The 23,241-nt window shown below is 35.8% G+C and overlaps 1 protein-coding gene across 1 annotated transcript; it reads left to right on the top strand.

The window, feature by feature from the left end:
* Positions 1–12,976: 12,976 nt before the first annotated feature.
* HMGN5 (high mobility group nucleosome binding domain 5) lies at positions 12,977–20,428 on the top strand (the record flags this gene model as incomplete). The annotated part of the gene is given in 7 exon segments (XM_084258941.1): positions 12,977–12,991; positions 14,683–14,712; positions 15,215–15,244; positions 15,795–15,845; positions 17,331–17,477; positions 19,801–20,085; positions 20,087–20,428. Coding segments are annotated over 7 exon segments (846 nt in total). The 3' UTR covers positions 20,375–20,428.
* Between the last annotated feature and the right edge of the window lie 2,813 nt (positions 20,429–23,241).

The following is a 23,241-nucleotide window of genomic DNA, read 5'->3' as shown; positions in this document are numbered from 1 at the left end:
TTTAAAAAAGGGAAAAAAAAGCAGCGATTTGGAAGAACAAAAAGATACAATGAATGGCACCTTGACACTTGAGGGAATATGAAATTGAAGGAGTGAACAATTCTATAGAATCTTACTAAAAAGATAATGGAAGATTTCATTTCCTGTCAGATCTGTCTTGACTTCAAAAATGCCATAAAAAGAAAACCAAAGAGATGGAATAAAATGCAAAAAAAAATAAATTCAAAGTGATATAAGAGAACTCAGACAAGATAAATAAAGACTTAAAAAAATTTTCAGAAAAACAATGAATGGCCTGGATAATAAAAGCAATGAGCAAAGCACAGATACTTAATCTTTAATTAAGAAAGTAACAGAGATTCAGGAAATGAGTGTTCAATAGACATGCTAAAAAATTCTAGAGAATGTTATGGAAGTAGGACAGAACAAAGGAAGGATCAAATCAGTGGCCTCAAAGATAATAATTCAAAAAGGACCCCAGTGGGCACAAGACAAACATCAACAGATACACCAAGATTGAAATCATATCAACCATCTTTTCTGATCATGAAGGCATCAAACTAGAAATAAACCATAAAAAGAAGGCAAGGAACTTTCCTACCTCATGGAGATTAAAAACCACACTACTGGTAGACCACTGGACTAATGAGGAGATCAAAGAAGAAATTAAAAAATTCTTTGAATTGAACGACAAGGAGGACACCAATATCCTAAATGTATGGGATGCAGCAAAAGCAGTAATAAGAGGAAAATATATAGCAATAGAAGCTCACATCAAGAAACAAGAAAGAACTGAAAGAAACAACCTAATCTCGAAGCTCAAAGATTTAGAAAAAGAACAACAAAAAAACCCCAAAACCAGTAGAAGAAAAGAAATAATAAAAACCAAAGCAGAAATAAATGAAACTGAAACTAAAAAAAAAAATCCAAAAGATCAATGAAACCAAGAGCTAGTTCTTTGAAAAAATCAATAAAAAAGACAAACCCCTAGCCAGGCTCACAAAGGAAAAAAGGGAGAAAGCACAAATAAACAGGTTCATCAATGAAAGAGGAGAAATCACAACGGACACAGCAGAAATCAAAAGAATAATCAGTAACTACTATGAACAGTTATATGGAAACAAGTTCAACAATCTAGAGGAGATGGACAAATTCCTACAACTCTACAATCACCCAAAGCTAGATAAAGAAGAAGTAGAACACCTAAACAGACCAATTACAATTAGCGAAATTGAAATGGTAATCAAAAACCTCCCCAAAAACAAAAGCCCAGGACCTGATGGATTTACAAATGAATTCTACCAAAGATTCAGAGACCAATTAGCGCCTATCCTTCACAAACTCTTCCAAAAAATTGAGAAGGAAGGGACAATACCAAACACGTTCTATGAAGCCAGCATTACACTAATCAAAAAACCGAACAAGGACAACACAAAAAAGGAAAACTACAGGCCAATCTCCCTAATGAACACTAATGCAAAAATCCTCAATAAAATTTTAGCTATCAGAATCCAACAATGTATCCATAAGATAATTCACCACGACCAAGTAGGATTCATTCTAGGGACACAAGGATGGTTTAACATCCGAAAATCAATCAACGTTATCCAACACATCAACAAAAAGAAATATAAAAACCATATGATAATATCAATAGATGCTGAGAAAGCTTTTGACAAAGTGCAACACCCATTCATGATAAAAGCCCTTGAAATTCTTGGGATACAAGGAACATACCTCAACATCATAAAGGCCATCTATGACAAGCCAACAGCCAGTATCATTCTCAATGGTGAAAAGCTGAAAGCAATTCCATTAAGATCTGGAACAAGACAAGGATGTCCACTCTCACCACTGCTTTTCAATATAATACTGGAAGTCCTAGCCAGAGCAATAAGACAAGAGAAAGACATCCAAGGAATCCAAATAGGAAAAGAAGAAGTCAAGCTATCACTATTTGCAGATAATATGATAATATACATAGAGAACCCCAAAAACTCCACAGAAAAACTAATTGAACTCATCAATCAGTTCAGTAAAGTGGCAGGATACAAAATCAACACGCAAAAGTCAGTAGCCTTCCTATACACAAACAATAAATCTGAAGAAGAAGAAATCAAAAAAAAATCCCTTTTTTTATTGAAACAAAAAAAATCAAATATTTGGGAATAAATCTAACAAAAGAGGTAAAGGACCTATACAAAGAAAACTATAAAACACTGTTAAAAGAAATAGAAGAAGACACAAAGAAATGGAAAGACATCCCCTGCTCATGGATTGGAAGAATAAACATTATTAAAATGGCCATCCTTCCAAAAGCAATATACAGATTCAATGCTATTCCAATCAAAATTTCAATGTCATTCTTCAAAGAAATAGAACAATTATTGATGAAATTCATATGGAATCACAAAAAACCCCGAATAGCCAAAGCTCTCCTGAAAAAAAAAGAAGGGAATGGAGGCATCACACTCCCAGACTTCAAACTATACTACAAAGCCATAATCATCAAAACTGCATGGTATTGGAACAAGAACAGACACACAGACCAGTGGAATAGAATAGAAAATCCAGAAATAAACCCACAGATTTGTGGCCAACTAATCTTTGACAAAAGAGCAAAGACTATGCATTGGAGCAAAGAAAGTTTGTTCAATAAATGGTGCTGGGAAAACTGGGTCGCTACATGCAAAAGAATGAAGCTTGACCACTACCTCACACCATACACAAAAATCAACTCAAAATGGATTAAAGAACTAGACATAAGACCTGAAACCATAAAATATATAGAAGGAAATATAGGCGAAACACTACGTGATTTGCACATCAAAGACATCTTTACAGACACATCACCCAAAGCAGTGATAGTGAAGGCAAAGATAAACAGCTGGGACTACATCAAATTAAAGAGCTTCTGCACAGCAAAAGAGACAATAACAAAAACAAAGAGAAACCCCACCAACTGGGAGAACATTTTTGCACCCAACACTAATGATAAAGGACTGATCACAAAAATCTGCAAAGAGCTGATGAGACTCAACAACAACAAAGAAAATAATCCAGTCAAAAAATGGGCAGAAGAGCTAAAAAGAAAATTCTCTGAAGAGGAAATGCAAATGGCCAACAGACATATGAAAAAATGTTCAACATCACTTGTCATCAGGGAAATGCAAATCAAAACTACCATGAGATACCATCTTACACCAGTGAGAATGGCACATATTAAAAAAACTAGCAACAACAAATGTTGGCGAGGGTGTGGAGAAAAAGGAACTCTTCTGCACTGTTGGTGGGAGTGCAAACTGGTCCAACCACTGTGGAGAGCTGTGTGGAGATTTCTGGACCTACTAAACATAGAGCTTCCATATGATCCAGGAATTCCACTCCTAGGTATTTACCCAAAGGACACAGAAACATCAATTCCAAAGAGCACCTGCACCCCTATGTTTATAGCAGCACTGTTTACAATAGCTAAGCTTTGGAAACAACCCAAATGCCCAAAAATAGATGACTGGATCAAGAAGATGTGGTACATATATACCATGGAATATTACTCAGCATTCAAAAAAGATAAACACATGCAATTTGCAGCAACATGGATGGCGCTGGAAGGGATCATGCTCAGCGAAATAAGCCAGAAAGAAAAAGAAAAATACCGGATGGTCTCACTCATAGCAGGAATCTAGAAAACTTAAATAAGGGACCAGGAAAATGAATAACTATAAGAAAGTGAAAATCAAAATCAACAAATAATTATGAACCAGACACACTTTCAGGGGGGCGGGAGGGGAGGAATTGGGGTCAGAATGGGGGGGGGCTGCAATTGTATGGGGAATATAAAAATAAAATTTATTATTTAAAAATAAAATAAAATAAAAAAATAAAAAAGGACCCCAGTGGAAGATTAAGAAATATAAAGAAACAATTGAGAACTATCAGACTCCACAAAAAGGGCAACATAAGGATAATGGGTATCCTAGAAATAAAAGAACACAGAGCTCTTTCAAGGAATAATAGAGAAAACATTCCAAACCCGGGGAAAGAACTAAGTACACCAGCCCATAAAGCTGAAAGAACAGCTAGTTCCTTTATATGTAAATATAATGAGAAACACATTAAGGCACATAGCAGTCAAACTAACAAGTGACAAATAATATTGAAGGCAGGTAGGAAGAAAAAAAAAAAAAAACAGATAACCTAGATAACCTATAAAAGTACTCCCATGATGCTTTCATAAGTCTTTTCAGAGGATACCCTAAAAGACAGGAGAGAATGAAACCATGCTTTCAAAATATTTAAAGATAAAAATTGCAAACCAAGTATATCATATCCAACAAGACTCTCTCCAAGACATGATAGAGATATAAAGGCTTAACACTAGAATTCCCTCACAAGAAGAGTTGGAATGACCTCTCTTATCTAAATAGAAGAGAAAAAAATACACAAAAATTGACCAGGGAAATATAGAACCAGAAAACTAATGACAAAATGGTAGCAGAAAATTCTTGTATACCAATAATCACCCTAAATGAAATGAACTGAATGAAATGAACTGACTGAACTCACCAATCAAAAGGCACAGAGTGACTAGTAGGATCAGAAAACATACTGCTATCATCAGAACTATCGTAACTCTAACAAAAAAGATAGGCTCAAAGCATATGGTTAGTAAACAATTCTATAAGTAAATGAAAACCAAAGGAAAAAAACAAAAAACCAAAAACCACAGAGACAGTCATACTTATATCAGATAAAAAAAGAAGAGTGAAAACATCAGCAATCCATAACACTTACCAATAAATATGCAACAAATAACAAAATGAAGGAGGATGAAAATATATAATGCAACTATTAATAAATCTAAAAAACAGATGTTGAAAGCAACATCTACTTTCCATAAGTGGGCTACCTCAACACTCCAACACTACACTCAACACTCCACATCAATGGACAGATCAACAAGACAGAAACTCAAGAAGAATATTGTCACCTTAGTTGAGTAATTATCACATAGGCCTACAGGATATTTATAGATCTCTGTACCCCCAAAAGTTGAATAAGCAATCTTGCAAGTGCACAGGGAATCTCCTCAAGGACAGAACAGATGTTGGGTCACAAAAGAAGTATTAATAAATCTGTGAAGATTGAAATCTGATCAAGCATCTTCTCTGAACACAACGGTATCAAACTAGAAATCAACCAAAAAAGAAAGTGTGAAAAAGTTCTAATATATGAGACTGAACATTATGTTGAATGACTATTCTGTATAGAGATCAGGAAGAAATATAAAACCTGAACAGACTAATTTCAAGGAACTGAAGTAGTAATCAAAAGTCTCCCAAGAAACAAAACTCAGGACCAGACAGTCTCACTAGTAAGTTCCACCAAACCTTCAAAGAAGAGCTAGTACCTATCTTTCCTATCTTTCTCAAATTCTTCCCAAATATGAGGAAGAGGAATGCTGCCAATCACATTCCATGAAGACAAATTTACTTTGATACCAAAAGCAAAGACTCCCCCCCCACACACACACACACAAATTACAAACCGATATTCCTGATGAACATAGATGCAAAAATTCCCAGTAAAATTTTAGCAGTCTGAAATTAACTGTACATTCAGGGTCATAGATTATGACCATTAGATTTATTCCAAGGTTTCAAGGATGATTCATTACCTGTACATTGATCAATGCAAATTCACCATATCAACAGAGGGAAAGATAAAAATCATATACTCATATCAATAGATGCCAAAAAGAGAATATGACGTTTCACTATCTGCTTATTATAACAATGTAAAAAATGGGAACCTACCTCAGCATAATAAATGCCATATATAACAAACATAACTAACAATGGTTAGAAACTGTAAGCTTTTCTTCTAAGATCAGGTACAAGACAAGGATGTCCACTTTCACTACTACTATTCAACATAATATTGAAAGTCCTAGGTAAAGCAATAAGACAATAGAAAGACATAAAACTAATCCAAATTAGGAACAAAAGAAGTAAAAATGTCACTATTTGCAGAAGATATGGCAATAAACATTGAAAACCCTAAAGATTCTACTGAAAAACTACTAGAAACAATAAATCATACATAAAGTGGCAGGCTACAAATTTACAATAAACAAAAATGTTGGCATTCCTATATTCAAATAATGAACTAGAAAAGAAAGAAACCAACAAGCAATCTCATTTGCTTTCCCATGAAAAATAATTAAGTACCTAGGGCCTCCCCAGTGGTGCAGCAGTTGAGCGCTGGGCAGTGCTGGTTCCATCCCTGGCGCCCGGGGAGTGTCCCACATGGTGTGCAGACCTCTCCTGCCGCACTTGCTGCTCCCCTCAGCAGTGTACTTCGTCTGTCTGCCTGTTCTGTTCCCTGCTCTGGCTCTGGTAAATTCTCTCACCCTCCTGGCTTCTGACTGTACCCAGTGTTTGTATAAATAAGTAAACAAATAAATAGATAGATAAATAAATAAATAAATCTTTAAAAAAAAACTTTAAAAAAAAGAATTAATTACCTAGGAAAAAAACTTAACAAAAGAGGTGAAGGCCCTATACAAGGTAATCTATATATAATCATTAATAAAATTAGAAGACACAGAAAAAAATGAAAAGAAATTGCCTTTTATGAACTGGAAAAATTAACATTGCTAAAGTGGTCACCCTACCTAAAGCAATATACATACTCTATGCATTTCCTATCAAACCTTCAATGATATTCTTCAACGAAATAGAACAATCAGGGCCTCCCTGGTGGTGCAGGGGTTAAAGACACAGGGATATCAAGCTATGGCCAGCCACTGCAGCAGGAGTTTAATCCCTGGCCAGGGAGCAATCCACAAGGCATAGGAGACCTCTCCTGTCTCACCCGCTGCTCCCATCAGCAGTCAGTCTGCTGTTCTGCTCGCCACTCTCTCTGTTGAATCCTGTCACCCCCAGAACCTCTGGTCTACACCCCAATTCTTGTGGTATGCATAAATAAATAAATCTTTTTAAAAAAGAAATAGAACAAACATTAATGAAATTTAAAGAGATACACAAGACCCCAAATAGCCAAAGTAATCCTAACAAAAGAAGAATGGCCGCATCACACTGCCAGACTTCAAAATATACTACAAAGCTATACTAACCAAATCACTATGTTATTGAAATAAAAATAGACCACTGGGATAGAACTGAGAGCCCAGAAGTCAGCCCACACTTCTTTTTTTTTAAGATTTATTTATTTATGCATACAAGAACTGGAGTACAGGCCAGAAGTGTGTGTGTTGGGGGGGGGGGGGTTAGAGGATTCACCAGAGACAGAGTAGGGAACAGAACAGGTAGATCTACTGAGATACACTGCTTAGGGGAGCAGCGGGACAGACAGGAGAGGTCTGCTGTGTCACATGGGTCAGCTCCCTGGCTGGGGAATGAACTCATGCTGCAGAGGCTTTGAATGGCTTCATAGTGCTATGTTTAACCCCTTGCACTACCAGAGAGGCCCAATGAGCCCACACTTCTATAAACAGTTAATGTTTGACAAAGTTGCCAAAAGTATACAATGGAGAAAAGAAAGTCCCTTCAACAAATAGTGTTGGAAAAACTGGAAACCATATACAAAAATGAAACCAAATCATTGTCTGACACCTTATCTCACAAAAAATAACTCAAAATGTATTAAAGACTTGAATATAAGACCAAAATCCATTAAATACATAGGAGGAAACATAGATAAAACACTCCTGACATTGACGTCAGGCATGTCTTTGGAGCCTAGACTCTAATGGAAGGGAAATAAAAGCAAACATAAACAAATGGGGCTACATCAAACTAAAAAGCTTCTGAACACTGAAAGAAATTATTATTAAAAGAAAAATACACCCAATTGAAATGGAGAAAACCTTTGTTCATCATGCCTGTGACTGGGGTTTTAATATCCATATCTAAAAATGGCTCATAAAACTCAACAAAAAGAAAACTAAACACCCAATCAAAAATCAGCAAAAGAATTATAATTCAGGGCCTCCCCCTTGGCACAGTGGTTGAGCGTTGGGTTGCAAAGCTGCCTGCAGCCTCTGCAGCACTGGTTCGATCCCCAGTCGCTGGGCGAGGGTCCCACATGGCGCACAGAACTCTCCTGCTGCCCACTGCTCCCCTCAGCAGTGTACGTCGTCAGTCTGCCTGCTCTGCTCTTCCCTCTGGCTCTGGTGAATTCTCTCACCTTCCCACACTTCTGACAGTACCCAGTGCTTATATAAATAAATAAATAAATCTTAAAAAAAAAAAGAATTATACTTCTCTTAAGAAGACATACAGATGGCCAAGAGGCACATGGAAAAATGCTCAACATCATTTATCATCAGGGAAATCTAAACCACAATGGAGGGGGTAGTAAAAATAATAATAAAACCACAATGAGAAGTAAATCACACCTGCACGCATGGCCCATTTCAAAGAAAATAAGAAACAGGAGGTGTTGGGTAGGAACCCTTCTACATTGTTGGTAGGAGTATAGGCTGGTCCTGTACCCATGGAAAACCGCATGTGGAGCTTTCTCAAAATATTAAAAATAGATCAACCTATGATAAAATCTTCCCACTACTCATTATCTAGGAAGAAGGACGACACAAATTCAAGGGATATATGCACTCCTACATTCATTGCAGCACTATCTACAATAGTTTAGGTATGTGCCCAAAAACAGATGAATGGATAAAGAAGATGTGGTATATGTGCACAATGAACTGCTACTCAGCTACAAAAAAATATAAATTTCTTTTGTGACATGGATGGCACTAAAGGAGATTATGGTAAGCAAAATAAGTCAGAAAGAGATGATATCTTAAGGTATGTAGGATATGTAGAAATAAAACAAAGAATCAGATAAATATAAAGCCAAAACAAACTACAAATATGACTATAGTATTGAGGCTACCAAAGGGAGAGAGGGAGGGTGTGGAATCAAAAGGGGTGGGAAGCCCAATGGACTATGTTGAAGGACTATGAGTACATTTTTAGTGGGTGTGGTGGGGTAACATACATCTGAAGAGATGTGGACCTGTACCTATAAATAACACATAGTGTTATAAACTAATGCCAATTAAAAAATAATACAACAATAAAACATAAATTAAAAACAGATATTTTGATAGGGAAAAATGTTATACTAGTCAGTTTTTGAGACCTCACTGCATGTAAAGCAGCTTATATATACGTCTTTTATGCATATTCATAGTTTAAAATTACATATATGACTCACTTAAAGTTATATATATTGGGGCCTCCCCGCTGTGCAGCGAGTTAAGCGCAGTGCTGTGAAGCTGACCACAGCCTCTATAGCATGGGTTCGAATCCCGGCCAGCCAAGGAGATACCCACATAGTGTGGACCTCTCCTGTCTGTCCCACTGCTCCCCTCAGCAGTGTACTTCAGTCTGCCTGTTCTGTTCCCCGCTCTGTCTCTGGTGGATCCTCTCACCCTCCTGCACTTCTGGCCTGTACCCCAGCTGTTGTATAAATAAATAAAATCTTTAAATGAATTTATATATACATATATAATTTTATACTGTGAATGTACAGAGGACATTTTTCATCCTAATTATCTAGTATTCCTTTTCTAATAATCTCAATGTCTTAATAGTTTGTTTTTTTATTCTCTATCTCAAACTTTTTAATGTCCTTTATTATTTTTCTTATCTTCCCATGTCATCCCCCAATTGTTACTAAATAGACACACCACAAACCCTGTAAGTTTTGAGAAATGTATTCTTTGGATGAATACCAAGGAGTAGAATTGCTGGGTCATATGGTATGTCTATTTTTAATACTTTGAGAAAACCCCACATTGCTTTCTTAGAGGTTGGACCAGTCTAACATTCCCACTGATGTGTAACCAAAGGGTGCTTTTTCTTCACACCCTCACCATCATTGATTTTGTCTCAGAAAATTTTCTTATACATACATGACTATATTTTTCAATGTAAGGCGTAAATCACAGTTGCAGCAAGTTAGAATGCAATGAAGAAATGCTGACCAAAAACAAAATTGCTGGCAAACTTAAGAGCAATCTTCGAGTCCACTAACATGTCCATTTTGACTTTGCCTCTGAACTAAGTTTTACCTTGCTGGGCTCCTCATGATTATTTGTTTCAATTCACTTGGACTAAGCATTCTGTCCCCTAAACATGTACAAACTTTTCCTGTTTCTGAATTTGCTATAATGTAACAGTCTACCCAATAGTTCAGAGTCAAGTCAAATACCACCTCCTCAATAAAAGTCTTCTCCCAATTACGTAAGTCCCAAAGTATAGTTACTGCCTGGTTTATTACTGAATTTAGATTGTACCATTAATATCTGACAAGGAATCTTGATTTATAGATTTGTTTGCATTCTCTTTTTGCTGTATCCTACAAAATTATAACAATTCTTAAGGACAGAAACTGTGTCATTCAACTTTGCATGCCAGAGGGTTTTGCATATTCACAGACTAGTCTACAAAAAATAAAATCCAACTCACAAAATAATGCAAAATGTGAATTGTTGAATAAATGTATTCCAGTGTTGACACATTTTTAATATGCTTTTTATCGAACTACCTTTACTTTACATCCTTATTCATTTTTTCACAATAAAGAATTTCTCCCCTAAGGTGTGGTTACCATAGTTCTCCCACCACCACCCATAATCCTCCACTATGACCATTGTGCTTACCCACCTTCCCTCCTGGATGCTTCAGATCTATGGTCAGCTTTCAAGGGTTGGTTTTAAAGTTTGTCTTTGTCTGATGCGTTGTTTGTTTTCTATATAATTTCCTCTGTGTTTCTCCTTATCCTTATGAGGCAATCCTTATATTGAACCCAAATTTTATGTTTACCTCCAACACTCAAAAAATAAAACATTTGAAATATATCTAGGTTCACCTTACAATGCTTTAATCTTAAGGATAGGAAGAGGCATCTATAACATGTAGGTCTGATCCCAATAACTGGGGGCAAAGGAAATAATTTGAATGTCTTTTTGATTTACCTGTTTGAATCAAAATGCAATATGAGGCCAGAGGAGGAAAACTGAGTTGCAAACCAGTCTTATTCTACCTGATCTGTTTAATTTCACAGTGTAGGTGTTGGAGAAGAATGAACAAGAATAAAAATGATGGGGTCTTCTGTTTAGCTGGATTTGAGTTTGGTATTCTATAGCAGCTGTGAATATTTATTTTTTAAGCTAACTAGTCCCATTTTTAATCCACATGAACACAAATGGAATTCTCCCTTTAAGAAACTGTTTAAAAGGTTAATTTCTCCTTTTGATCATCCTTCCAAAATAGGGATGTGGACTTTTAAACACAATTAGCTGTTACAACAAAGAAACCAAGCCACTTTTGAAAAGGACCTGGGGATCTGGATCCTCTTTATACACAATTATTTTCAAGTATCTTATTCATCAACCCCCATCCCCACTTCCACAAGCTTTAGGTCTCAAAAAGTCTCCTAAATGTGGACAGGACTAGAGTGAGGCACTCTCAGACATAAAATATAAGGGAGCATCGCAAAACTCAGTGAAGATAAATATTTAATGCATAATGTTAGGGCCTCCCTGGTGGTGCAAGGGGTTAAGCACCGCACTATGAAGCAATCCGCAGCCTCTGCAGCACGAGTTCGATCCCCAGCCAGCCGGCCAGGGAGCAACCCACATAGCAAAGCAGACCTCTCCTGCTGGCCTGCTGCTTTCCCTAAGCAGTGTATTTCAGTCAGTCTGCCTGTTCTGTTCCCCACTCTGTCTCTGGTGAATCCTCTCACCCCCCTGCATCTCTGGCCTGTACCCCAGGGCTTGTAAGCATAAATAAATACATGTTTAATTAAAAATATTTAATGCATTGTTTTAAAATATTAAATTAATGCAATAAATTCCACGACTAACAAAAAGCAAAATTTTAAGTAAACACAGGATCTTACCCTGCACTTGCCTGATTCACCTCAATTGCTTTATCCTAAACTGAATTTTTGTCACATTCTTAAATTTTGTGCTAAAACTGAGTACCTCAATGCCTTATCCTAATCTAGGTTCTTAATCCTAAATACTTTCATGTATAGCACCTTCCTGAGTCCCTTCAGTAAATGCCACCTTGAATTCAAAATCCACTGTGCCAGTCCTTTCCCTGAAGATCTCTATTACTTCACACTTCACTGCGGGGGGCCTACTGAATTCTTGGTGAAGTACAACCAAGAGGGATAATGGAGTTTAGAGAGTGCCCCTTCAATCAGACACTTCCCTTACTTCCAGTTTCCAGTTATGTGTCTACTCCTTCCTCTGTGGGAGATGTGCTATTTCGGCACCCTCCTAATGCCAGGACCACAATTCTTCTTTGGCGGGAAATCCCCACAACCAGATTAACAGCTCCACTCTTTTCTTCTTTCTGAATGAATCCTCACCTCAGTTCATCTCCACTCTACTGCCAAAGGCAGATGGAGAGACTGGATTCTAAACTCAGTTTCCAAAGCACTTACCCCGGGGAAGAGGTAAAAAATGGGGATTTGGAGACTGTGGAGAGAGCAACTGCAGTGACTTTAGCCTGTCATTACAACATAAAAGGGAAAAAAATACAATCAAGACAACTTCCGCTTTCCCTCTGGCCTTATGCTGGAGCACTCTGCCAATATTAAGTCAGCGTGCTCTTCCAGCACCGGCAGTCTAAGCAGGTAGCCTTTGGGCAAGACCCTGGGCCACACCCCCTGGACCGGTCACCTTCCCTTATTGGCCTGACAGCCTGTCACTCCAATCTGGTTCCAGCTCCTGCTAACCATTCACGTAGTTTGGTTGCGTCTTGGTGTGTTTAATGTTGCCGATAAGGAGGAATTTTTTTTTTTTTTTTTAGAGGCGAGTACAGGTCGTGCTGCATTAGTTCATTGAAAACTCAGTTGCTCTTCGAGCAGTCCGGGAGAGACTGCTTTCGGCTTTTTATCTGTTAAGATTTCCTATAGAACTGCAACAATGCCCAAAAGAAAGGTATGTGAAACGGAAGGTAGAAGGAGGGATTCGCGACTGAAATACATATTTACTAATTGGCAGATTTATCTATCTATCTATCTATCTATCTATTTATTTATTTATTTATTTATTTTAGGATTTTGGCTTCTAGTTCGATTTTATGATGCACTGAATGGAAGGGGAGGGACGGGGAAAGAACGGTCGGTGTAAGATTTAGAATGGTCTTGCATGCAACTAGTAGTTCACTTTTGGCTTGTTTTGTTTAAGAGAAAGAATCGTTGAGAGGTGTCTCCATGCTGAATTACAAACAGCCATAGCACTGTGCTGTCGCTTCCTACCCCACCCCCTTCCTCCGCTTACCCTATTGGAGAACACTTCTCCCAACCACACTTCCACGCACCAGTTTCCTCCTCAGTCTCCAGCTTTTCCACCTGGAACCCGCCCGTTTGGGGGAAGGAAAGCCATGGCTTTCTCCCCTATTTGCCTTTGTTCTTCCCGTTTTCTTTTTCCTTTTTCTCCCTTCCCTCCTCCACTTCTTGTCAAGCCAGATGGCTTTGCAATAGTAATGCTATGCCATTAGGCGGCGCAGGCTTCAAACTCCCTTCTCAAAACTAGGAAGGGAGAGAGTAATTAGCAAGTTTAAGGGTGAAAGATCTGGGGCTCTCCAACCTTTCTAAAAGTGGATGGATGAGCTGTTGGTGATGTTGGGGTGGCATGGACTTGTTCACTTTGGATATACAGAATTGATATGAGCTATTCAAGGGCAAATCCTCACTTGGAAATTCGTGGCTCCTCTTGGATGGGTAATAAATTCACGCTCCGTGTGTGTTTGTTTGGGGTGGGTTCTTTTTAGGGACGTATCCTATATAAGTGACATAGAACGCTGTTTAGTTCCTTGATAAAATTGTAAAACACTGCGCTAAAGTATTATGGTTGCTTTCTTCTTATTGCTATATATACATCTGCCTTCCTAGAATTTAAGAATTAGAACGAAATCCCCGGTGCCAATGGAGGGCTGTATGAAGGACTGCTCAGATATCGAAAGCAACCAATTAGAAACCCGCCATCACCCCTTCCTTAGTTTCCCGCCGCTGCACTTTTCTAAACTTGTGCTAAGAGTGTTGCTATTTTGCAGAGCTGACAGCAACTTTGTAGAAAGTTGTGGCGGGAAGTTTTAAAATCCCTGGCCGGGTACTCAGAATAATGCATTGACTTGGCAATAAAAGTCCCCCATCCCAAAGCATTGTGGGGGTTGTAGTTCTTATATGCAAAACTTTAAGGGGAGTCTAGTCCAGAGCCAGTAGAGAATGTTCAAGAAATACAACTGCATATCAAACATAAGGCAAAGGACAAAGAAACTGCTTGAAGTGCCGCCTTCATTCTGCCTGCCCCCACACATTTTTCCTGGCTACAGCAGGTGGGTTTTTAATTTGAAAGATTTATTTTTAGGAGACACAACTTACCCATAAGGGTGAAGTTGATTACCAGTTGTGTAAATTTATGTATTGGAGAATGCATTTGCATCTTGGTGTACATTTGCATGTTACTAGACAGCAGTATGTACTATACTACTAGGAAATAACTGTTGACTACTGAGCCGGAATTCAGGAAATAAACAGTTATATTTCAGATGTAATCTATAACATTATTTTCTTGATCTATGTTTATATCAATGACCTTATTTCTGTGTGGTTTTCTTCTCTGTATAGGCTGCAGGACAAGGTGATAAGAGTCAGGAGGTGAGTTTGTTTAGTTTTAGAATCTGAAAAAATTCACTCCTTTTATAAACTTGAGACACATAAGCTACTAAAAAATAGATGCTGATACATATGAGTACAAATGTGGTATGCCAGTGAGCTCTCTCAGAAATATAATAAGTATTGAAAACTACAAACTATGTGGAATTTGGGATCTTGTATTTAAGAACTGGAGAAAACACCTTCCTTTTAAGCAAATGAATTCCTTTGTCAGTTTGCAAGGAGGTGCTGTATTTTCTTTTCAAAATAGGCTCCTTGTTACCAGCCACCTAGCAACTGAAGTTTAATTTGGATTTTTACCCTGTTAGCTGTTTAAATGATCCAGAAGAGGGAAAAATAAAAGCTATGTTTTTTTTTTCTAATTAAGTTCACAATTGCTTCTTTAACAACAATATTTATGTAGTGTAAACTAGTTTCACAATATTAATAATTCTAGTGTTGTGTATCTATAATTCTCTTAACTGGTCATTGTTTTCATTTATAGCCAAAGAGAAGATCAGCCAGATTATCTGCTGTGAGTAGTCTTTTTAAAAGTTGCCCATGTATTATAAAATGTAATTTTTAAATTCACAAATTCCTGCGCAATGCTATAATTTAAAACAAGATTATTTTTTTAAGATTTGTTTATTTATTTATACAAGCACTGGGTACAGTCAGAAGCGCGGGAGGGTGAGAGAATTCACCAGAGCCAGAGCCAGAGTGGGGAACAGAACAGGCAGTGTGATGAAATACACTGCTGAGGGGAGCAGCGGGCAGCAGGAGAGGTCTGTCGCACCGTGTGGGACCCTCTTCTGTGGCTGGGGATCGAACTGGTGGCTGGGCATTGAACCAGCGGTGTGGAGGCTGCGGGCAGCTTCGCAGCCCAGCGCTCAACCACTGCGCCACCAGGGGAGGCCCAAAACAAGATTGGCTTTTGACATTTTGAGAAAAAACTTTCACAAGGAAATAATTTTTCCTAGTGCTCAATTTGAATTGTATGCATTTGTTTTAATTAACAGGTTGGATTTCATTGTTAGTGGTCTTTCTTCACTTTTCTCCCCCCACATTTGTGTTTTTTGATCTAGATGCCTGTGCCCATTATTCCTGAGGTGAAGCCCAAAAGAACAACTCCAAGGGTAAATATTCAACTTGCAAGGTTTAAAGAAAATTATTTTTCGGAAAAGCATACAGCTGATAGATTTGCTTTTTTTCTGTTCAGCCTACCTCACATTACATCATATGGCACATTTAAGCCCTTTGAGAATCATACTCAATGAATGATCTTTTAAGGATGGCTTGAATTCTTAAAATTATAAAATTTAAAGCTAGGAGGAATATTAGAGATCATCTAATTCTACGACTTTGGTGAAAGAAACTAAATTATAGTCATATTTTTACATTGCTTTGAAAATATTAAGATATTGTTAAAACTAAAGTGAAGTTTTAGCAATAATAATAACAGTAAATGACAACGAAGAGAAAGTTTCTTATTATTTTTCTTCTATTTCACATTTCAAGGTCACAATTCTATAAAACTAGGTACTCAATTACAAGTTATTAAAATAGCAAGTGCCGTTTATTTCCTTTAAAAGTAGAAGATAGTGATAGAATAAAACAGATACTATGTAATCATGGACTTTAAAATACTTTATCTTCCCTTACTCTCAGTTTTTCATGTGTGAAAGAGTAATAACTTTCTGTATTTTATTTTACAGTTTCTAAAGCAATTTCACAAATATTTTCTCATTTGCTCCTTATAACATCCTTATGAGGTAGGTGATATTACTGTCTTTCACATATGAAAAAACAAACTCAAAGAGATTTATGCTTTTGCTCAAGATCATATAAGTCACAGATCCAGAATTTAAACACAAGATGTCTGTGCCCTTAACCCAGTGTTCTTTCTTCTACATACACACTTATGCAAAGGGCTTTTTTGGTAAATCATGATTCAAGACATTCCAAAGCTTGTAGACCCAGAGATTGAATCATCTATATCTGCAGGTATTAAATTGATGTTTTTACTAACATAATAGTTCTCTTAATTATTGCCAGTGAGGTTTCATAATCAACAAAACCCTGCTGTTGATTATTAGACATAATAGAAATAAATTGACTCCCTCTAGTCAGAGAAAATTTATCAAAGTCTAACGTGATTCTAGCAGTTGGTCGTGAGAGACTGCTGGTCAACATTTTAATTTGTTACCTCTCATCTAAAACAAAATGTGTTTTATATCAGAAAAACATACTCATTTTTAATGTCGCTTCAAGTTTACAAAGAAAGTGTCACTGTACAATTTTGTTGGTATTAAGTTTATATGGGTATTTTAAATCCTTTCCATAAATTATTAAAGAATTAGTAAAGTAAATTGGGCCACATGATTAACATAGCAGTTAAATTGTATACAGCAGGTCCTCAAATAGCAAATAGTGTGTTTCTTTAAGCATTGTTTTGTTATGTTGATGAGAAAAAAATTTGGCAGACATTGAACTAGACAACTTCATTTGAGGTCCTCCTTTGTTATAGGTCTTTTCACTTGAAGTCAGTTTCCAAGAACCTATCCATGACATCAAGTAAGACTTTGCTGTATTTATTTTTATTCTTTTGTGTTACTGGACAGAAAATGAAGACAAAAAGTGAAATGATGGAAAAAAACACAGATCCTTGTGATATAAGTGCTAAAGCAATAGAGGAAATAAAGGAAGAAGACGTTAAAGAAGAATACAACAATGAAAGTGCTAAAAATGGAGAAGCCAAAATTATAGAGGTACCTTAGAATATTAGCAGATTTCTCCATTTGAAAGTTTAACAGTGGGTACATCTGAAAGAATTCTTATTACCTTGTAGTTTTAAAGTTGAGAAACATTAAATGAGTAGTGTTTCTATAGTGTCTCAGTCAGTTTGGGCTGATTTAATAGAATATCATAAACTATATGGCTAATAAACAATAGAGATTTATTTCACACAGTTCTGGACATTAGCAATTTCAAGATGAAGGTGCCAGCATTTTTCATGACTACTGAGGATATGTTTCCTGGTTAATAGACAAAAGTCTTCTTACTTAGTCCACACATGGTTAAAGGAGTCAGAGAGCACTCTGAGGCCTCTTTTATGACACTAATCTCATTCTTGAGTGCTCTACCCTCATGACCTAATCACCTCCCATAGGTCCCACCTCCACATACCATTGCATTGGGGATTAGATTTCATCATATCAGTTTGGGGAGATACAAATATTCAGTCCTTAGCATATAGTATAATGGAATCTAGGGGGGAAAGAAAAAAATGGATTCAAATTATGAGAGTGGGAGGAAAATTATGGGTAGTAGGAGGAACACAATGACAGTAGTCATGACTTAGTACGAATATTATGATTCTCTTATTAAATAGAGGACAATTCTGTATTCCTTTTGTTAATAAATGAACTATTTGTCACTCCCTTTCCCATATCATATGATTCTTTTGTTCCCTCTGCACACTGCAAAAACAGAATCACTGTGTAAATGTTTCCAACAGGTCTTTCTCTACATATTTAATATATACCACTCTTATTTTTTTTTCATATTGAGATAACATTGGTGTACATTGTTTTTTGTATTTTGGAAGTATAGGAAGTATAGATATTGTAATAAAACAATGAAAATGGGATCAAATGCCAAATCTATGAACTAAACATGCACATATAAGGAGAATATTATATGTGATCTTATGATACCTGGTAGAAGACTTTTCAAGTAACTTTTTTTTAAGTGTATTACATAGTTATTTTATATATGTATGCATTGCAAAATGATTACCACAAAAAGGTTAATTAACATGTCCATCAGCTCACATGGTTAAGATTTTATTCATAGAGAGAACTTTTAAAATCTACACTTAACAACTTTCAAATAGTACTGTTAATTATAGTCACCATGGTGTACATTATATCCCAGGGCTTTATCTTGTAACTGGAAGTTTATATCTTTTGACCACCTTCACCTATTCCCCCTACCCATGGCAGCCACCAATCTATTCTGTTTCTGTAATTTTTTTTTAATGTTCTCTATATAAAGTGAGAATATGGAAAGAGTATTTACCTTTCTCTGATTTATTTCACTTAGCATAATGTCCTCAAGGTTCATCTATTTGTTGTAAATGACAGGAAATCCCTCTTTATATGATTGAATAATATTCCATTGTGTGCATATGTATATCACATTTTCTTTATTCATCCATTGATTGTCACGTAGGTTTTTTTCCATGTCTTAACTACTGTGAGTAATGCTACAGTGAACATGGGCATACAGATATTTCTTTGCCATATTTTAATAAATTTTATTGAGATAACATTCATTAATAACATAAGTTTCAGATGTAAAACATTATATTTCAACATTCGTGCATTCTATGTTACATTGATACCACCACCTAAAGTCTAGTTTGTATCCATTACCATACAGTTGACCCATTTTACAAAATTCATCCAACCCTTAATCTCCTTCCCCTCTGGTAAGCACCAATCTTTATACCAAGAGGTTTTTTTGTTTTTACTTTATTTGCTTTGTTATTTCATTAGTGAAATCTTATAGTATTTATCATGAAAAATAATAATATCTTGCCATTTGTGACTATGAATAAACCTTAAAGATACTATGCTAAGTGAAATAAGTAATTATTTTGCAAAGAAAACTTAAATGTCACCATTACAGAAACAAAGTCTATTATATATAATATAAATATATTATATATAAGTCAGTTATATCTCAATGAGTAGCTGCTCATTGAGAATTGCTGAACAGAACAAATGTACTTTTTTCCCTGTATTTGCCTTGTTTTTGCATATTTGTAATGAAATTTATTTATATTTATAAGCTTTCCTGAATTTATTGTTCCAAATCCATTTGTGCATGCTTTTGTGGAAATATTTTAATTCTATTTCTTATGATGCTTTTCTCATGATTTGATATGTAGGAGACCTTTTCCACAAGAAAATTACTTGTTGTAAATGAAGTTTTACTTTTTCCATATAGTGGATATAATTCACTCTAAATATTTAGGGGAAACAGTTCTAAACTTAAAAATATAATCTTTTTTTCCTGCACATATAGGTACTAGTTTCTAAAAAAGACATTGAAGAAATAAAAGGAGAAACTGAAAATGTCATAGAAGAGGGTGAAGAAAAGGTAAAAGAGGTCACAGTAGATGGAAAAGAAGATGAAAAAGGAGATCAGAAAGAAGATAGAGAAGATCAAGTTGAAGAAGAAAAAGGAGAAGATGGGAAAGAAAACAAAGATGGAAAAGAGAAAGGAGAATATGAAAAAGAGAATGAAGATGGAAAAGAGAAAGGAGAAGATGGAAAAGAGGAAGTAGGTAAAAAAGAGAAAGGAGATGAAAAAGAGGGTGAAGATAGAAAAGGGAAAGGAGAAGATGACAAAGAATCAGAAGTGGAAAAAGCAAAAAGAAATGAAAAAGAGGATAAAGATGGAAAAGAGAAAGGAGATGGAAAAGAGAACAAAGATGGGAAAAAGAAAGAAGATGGAAAAGAGAAAGAAGATGAAAAACATAGGAAAGAGAAAGATGGAAAAGAGAATGAAAATAGAAAAAGGAATGATGATGGACAAGAAGACAAAGACAGAAAAGAGGATGAAGGTGGAAAAGAAGATAATGGAAAAGAAAAAATAGAAGATAGAAATGAGGGCAAAGATGGAAATGTGGAAGAAGGAAAAAAGGAAGATAGGGCAGAAGAACAAGAAGACTATGGAAAAGGAGATGGAAAAGATAGAGGAAATGGAAAGCAAGGTGAAAACAAGCCTGAAGCTGGGAAAGAAGAGGAAACAAAAGAAGAGTCTCAGAGTATTGTTTAAAGCTGCCCTTTATACTTTCATAAATTGGCAATATGTACCTCCATGTTGTAATGTTAATAGAAATAGAGATGAATATTTTTATCAAATATTTTATAAAAATAGCTTTTCTTTAGCATCAGTTTAATTTCAGAACATCTTCATACTGATTAGTAGCCACAAAATTCCTAACAGGAGACCTTCATCTTGAAGTTTTGTGATTATAATAGTAGAATATATAGAAAAATATGCTTTCAACTTTGTCAGTGAATTTTGCATTGTGTAAATCATGTGTTAAGTCGTTGGATTTTAGATTTATTCTATGTGATAATTTTACAAGCTAGGTCTCAAAGAGTTTCCTCCAACATTCTTGTGGTTCTCTAAATTGGTTTTATAAAGAAGGTGAACTATTTTCGTGTAATGTTAAGAGTTGAATTATCTTTCCCAAATATAACTTTCTTGTCAGCTTGAGGGAAAAAGTAAAATTGTAATTCCATTTTTAAAAACAATACAAATATTTACTTCAGAAGGGCAGTTCTGATTATATATGTATCCACAGAATTTTACTGACTTAGCTTAATAAAAAGACTCTTCAAAGATGATTGTAGTTTGTTATATCTCCAAAAAATGTAGGGAAATATTATATTTAATTTTTTTCTATTGTGATGTCATATAAGCAATTTAAATTTGCACCAATATAAAACTAACATAACATATACATCACCATTTAAACTATTTCAAATTGTACAATTCAGTGGTTTTTAATACATTCAAACATTTGTGCAACCATCACCACTATCTAGTTCCAGAACATTTTTATCACCCTAATAAGAAACAGTACTGATTAATAATGCCTCTGTATTCTCCCTCTCATAAGGGTTCCCTGGCAACCACTAATCAACTTTCTATCTCTATTGATTTGACTATTCTGGTATTTCATATAAATGGCGTTACACAATATGCAACTGGCTTCTTTCATTTAGATTATTTTTTAAGTTCACCCATATTACCTGTGCCATTACATCATACCTATTTATGACTGAATAGTATATTACATTGGTACACATTTAAGTTATCATGTTTTATCAATTATGAGTAATGCTACCATGAGCATTCATGTACAAATTTTTGAGTGCATGTATATTTTCATTTCTCCTGGGCATCCATGTAAGAGTGGAACCACTGAGCCATATAGTAATTCTATCTTTATATTTTTGAGTAGTTTCCAGACTTCTTTCCAATGTAACTTTAGCATTTATAGTCTCACCAGCAATGTATGAGGATTTGAATCTCTCCCAGTCTTTGTCAGAACTTGATGTTTTCTTTATTATAGCTATCCTAGTGGGATGATTTTTTTTTTTTGAGGGAGGTATCAAAATCACGGTGATTTTGATTTGCATTTGTAAAATGATGTTGAGCATATCATCTCTTTGGTTATTAGCCATTTGTATATCTTCTTTGGAGAAATAGCTAATATGATTTGGTCATTTACATGGGTTATCTTTTTAGTATTTAGTATAGTAAAATTATGTATATACTTCAGATACTAGTCCCTTAAAAGAATGTGATTGCAAAACTTTTCCCCCATTCTATAGGTTGTCTTTTTTTTAAAAGATTTTATTTATTTGTTTGTTTGCTTGTTTATTTATTTATACAAGCACTGGGTACAGTCAGAGGCGGGGGAGGGTGAGAGAATTCACCAGAGCCAGAGAGGAGAGTAGAACAGGCAGAGTGACGAAGTACACTGCTGAGGGGAGCAGTGGGCGGCAAGAGAGCTCTGCGCGCCATGTGGGACCCTCTCCGGTGGCCGGGGATCTAACCGGCGCTGCAGAGGTTGCAGGCAGCTTTGCAACCCAGCGCTGAACCGCTGCGCCACTGGGGAGGCCCTATAGGTTGTCTTTTCACTTCCTTTATATTGTCTTTTGATGTGCAAAAGTTTTAATTTTTTAAAAATTTAAAATGTACAATTAGCTACTTTATCTTGTTTGTGTTTTGTGGCTTATCTAAGAATCTTGAGCCAACCCCCAAATCACAAAAATGTACATCTATCTAAATAAAGAACTTATAGTTTTATCTCTTACATTTAGGCCTTTGATCCATTTTTGAATTTTATATATGGTGTGCAGCAGGTTTCCAACTTCATTCATTTTCATGTGACTATCCATTTGTCCAACCACCATTTGTTGAAAATATTTCCCCATTGGATAATCTTGGCACTCCTCAAAATTCAATAGACCACAGATGTATGAGAATTTTTTCTGAATTCTCATTCTAAACTATTTTATCTATACTATGTTAGTATCACATTTGGTAACTAGCATTGTAGTAAATTTTGACAACCAGAAGTATATTTCTTCCAATATTATTCTAGTTGTTCAGAGTTCCTTACATTTCCACAAGTTTTAGGATTCGGCTGTACATTGTACCAAAAAAAAAAGGAGGGGCAGCTGGAGTTTTGGTAAAGATAACAATAGAAATGCAAATCAATTTAGGAATTATTTCTGTGTCAACAAATGATGAAAACACAAGAATTCTTTTCATATATTTAGGGTCTCTTATTTAAACTAATTTGTAGTTTGTAGTGTACAAGGCGTGCTTCCTTGATTAAATTTGTTCCTAAGTGTTTTATTCTTTTTGATACTATAAATGGAATTGTTCTCTTGATTTCTGTTTTAGATGGTTAATATTAGTGTCTAGGAATAAAAGACA

Source organism: Talpa europaea (genome assembly GCF_964194135.1).
Source record: "Talpa europaea genome assembly, chromosome: X".
Taxonomy (NCBI): Eukaryota; Metazoa; Chordata; class Mammalia; order Eulipotyphla; family Talpidae; genus Talpa; species Talpa europaea.
The sequence above is the reverse complement of the archived record's forward strand: the minus strand, read 5'-3'. Positions and strand labels throughout refer to the sequence as shown.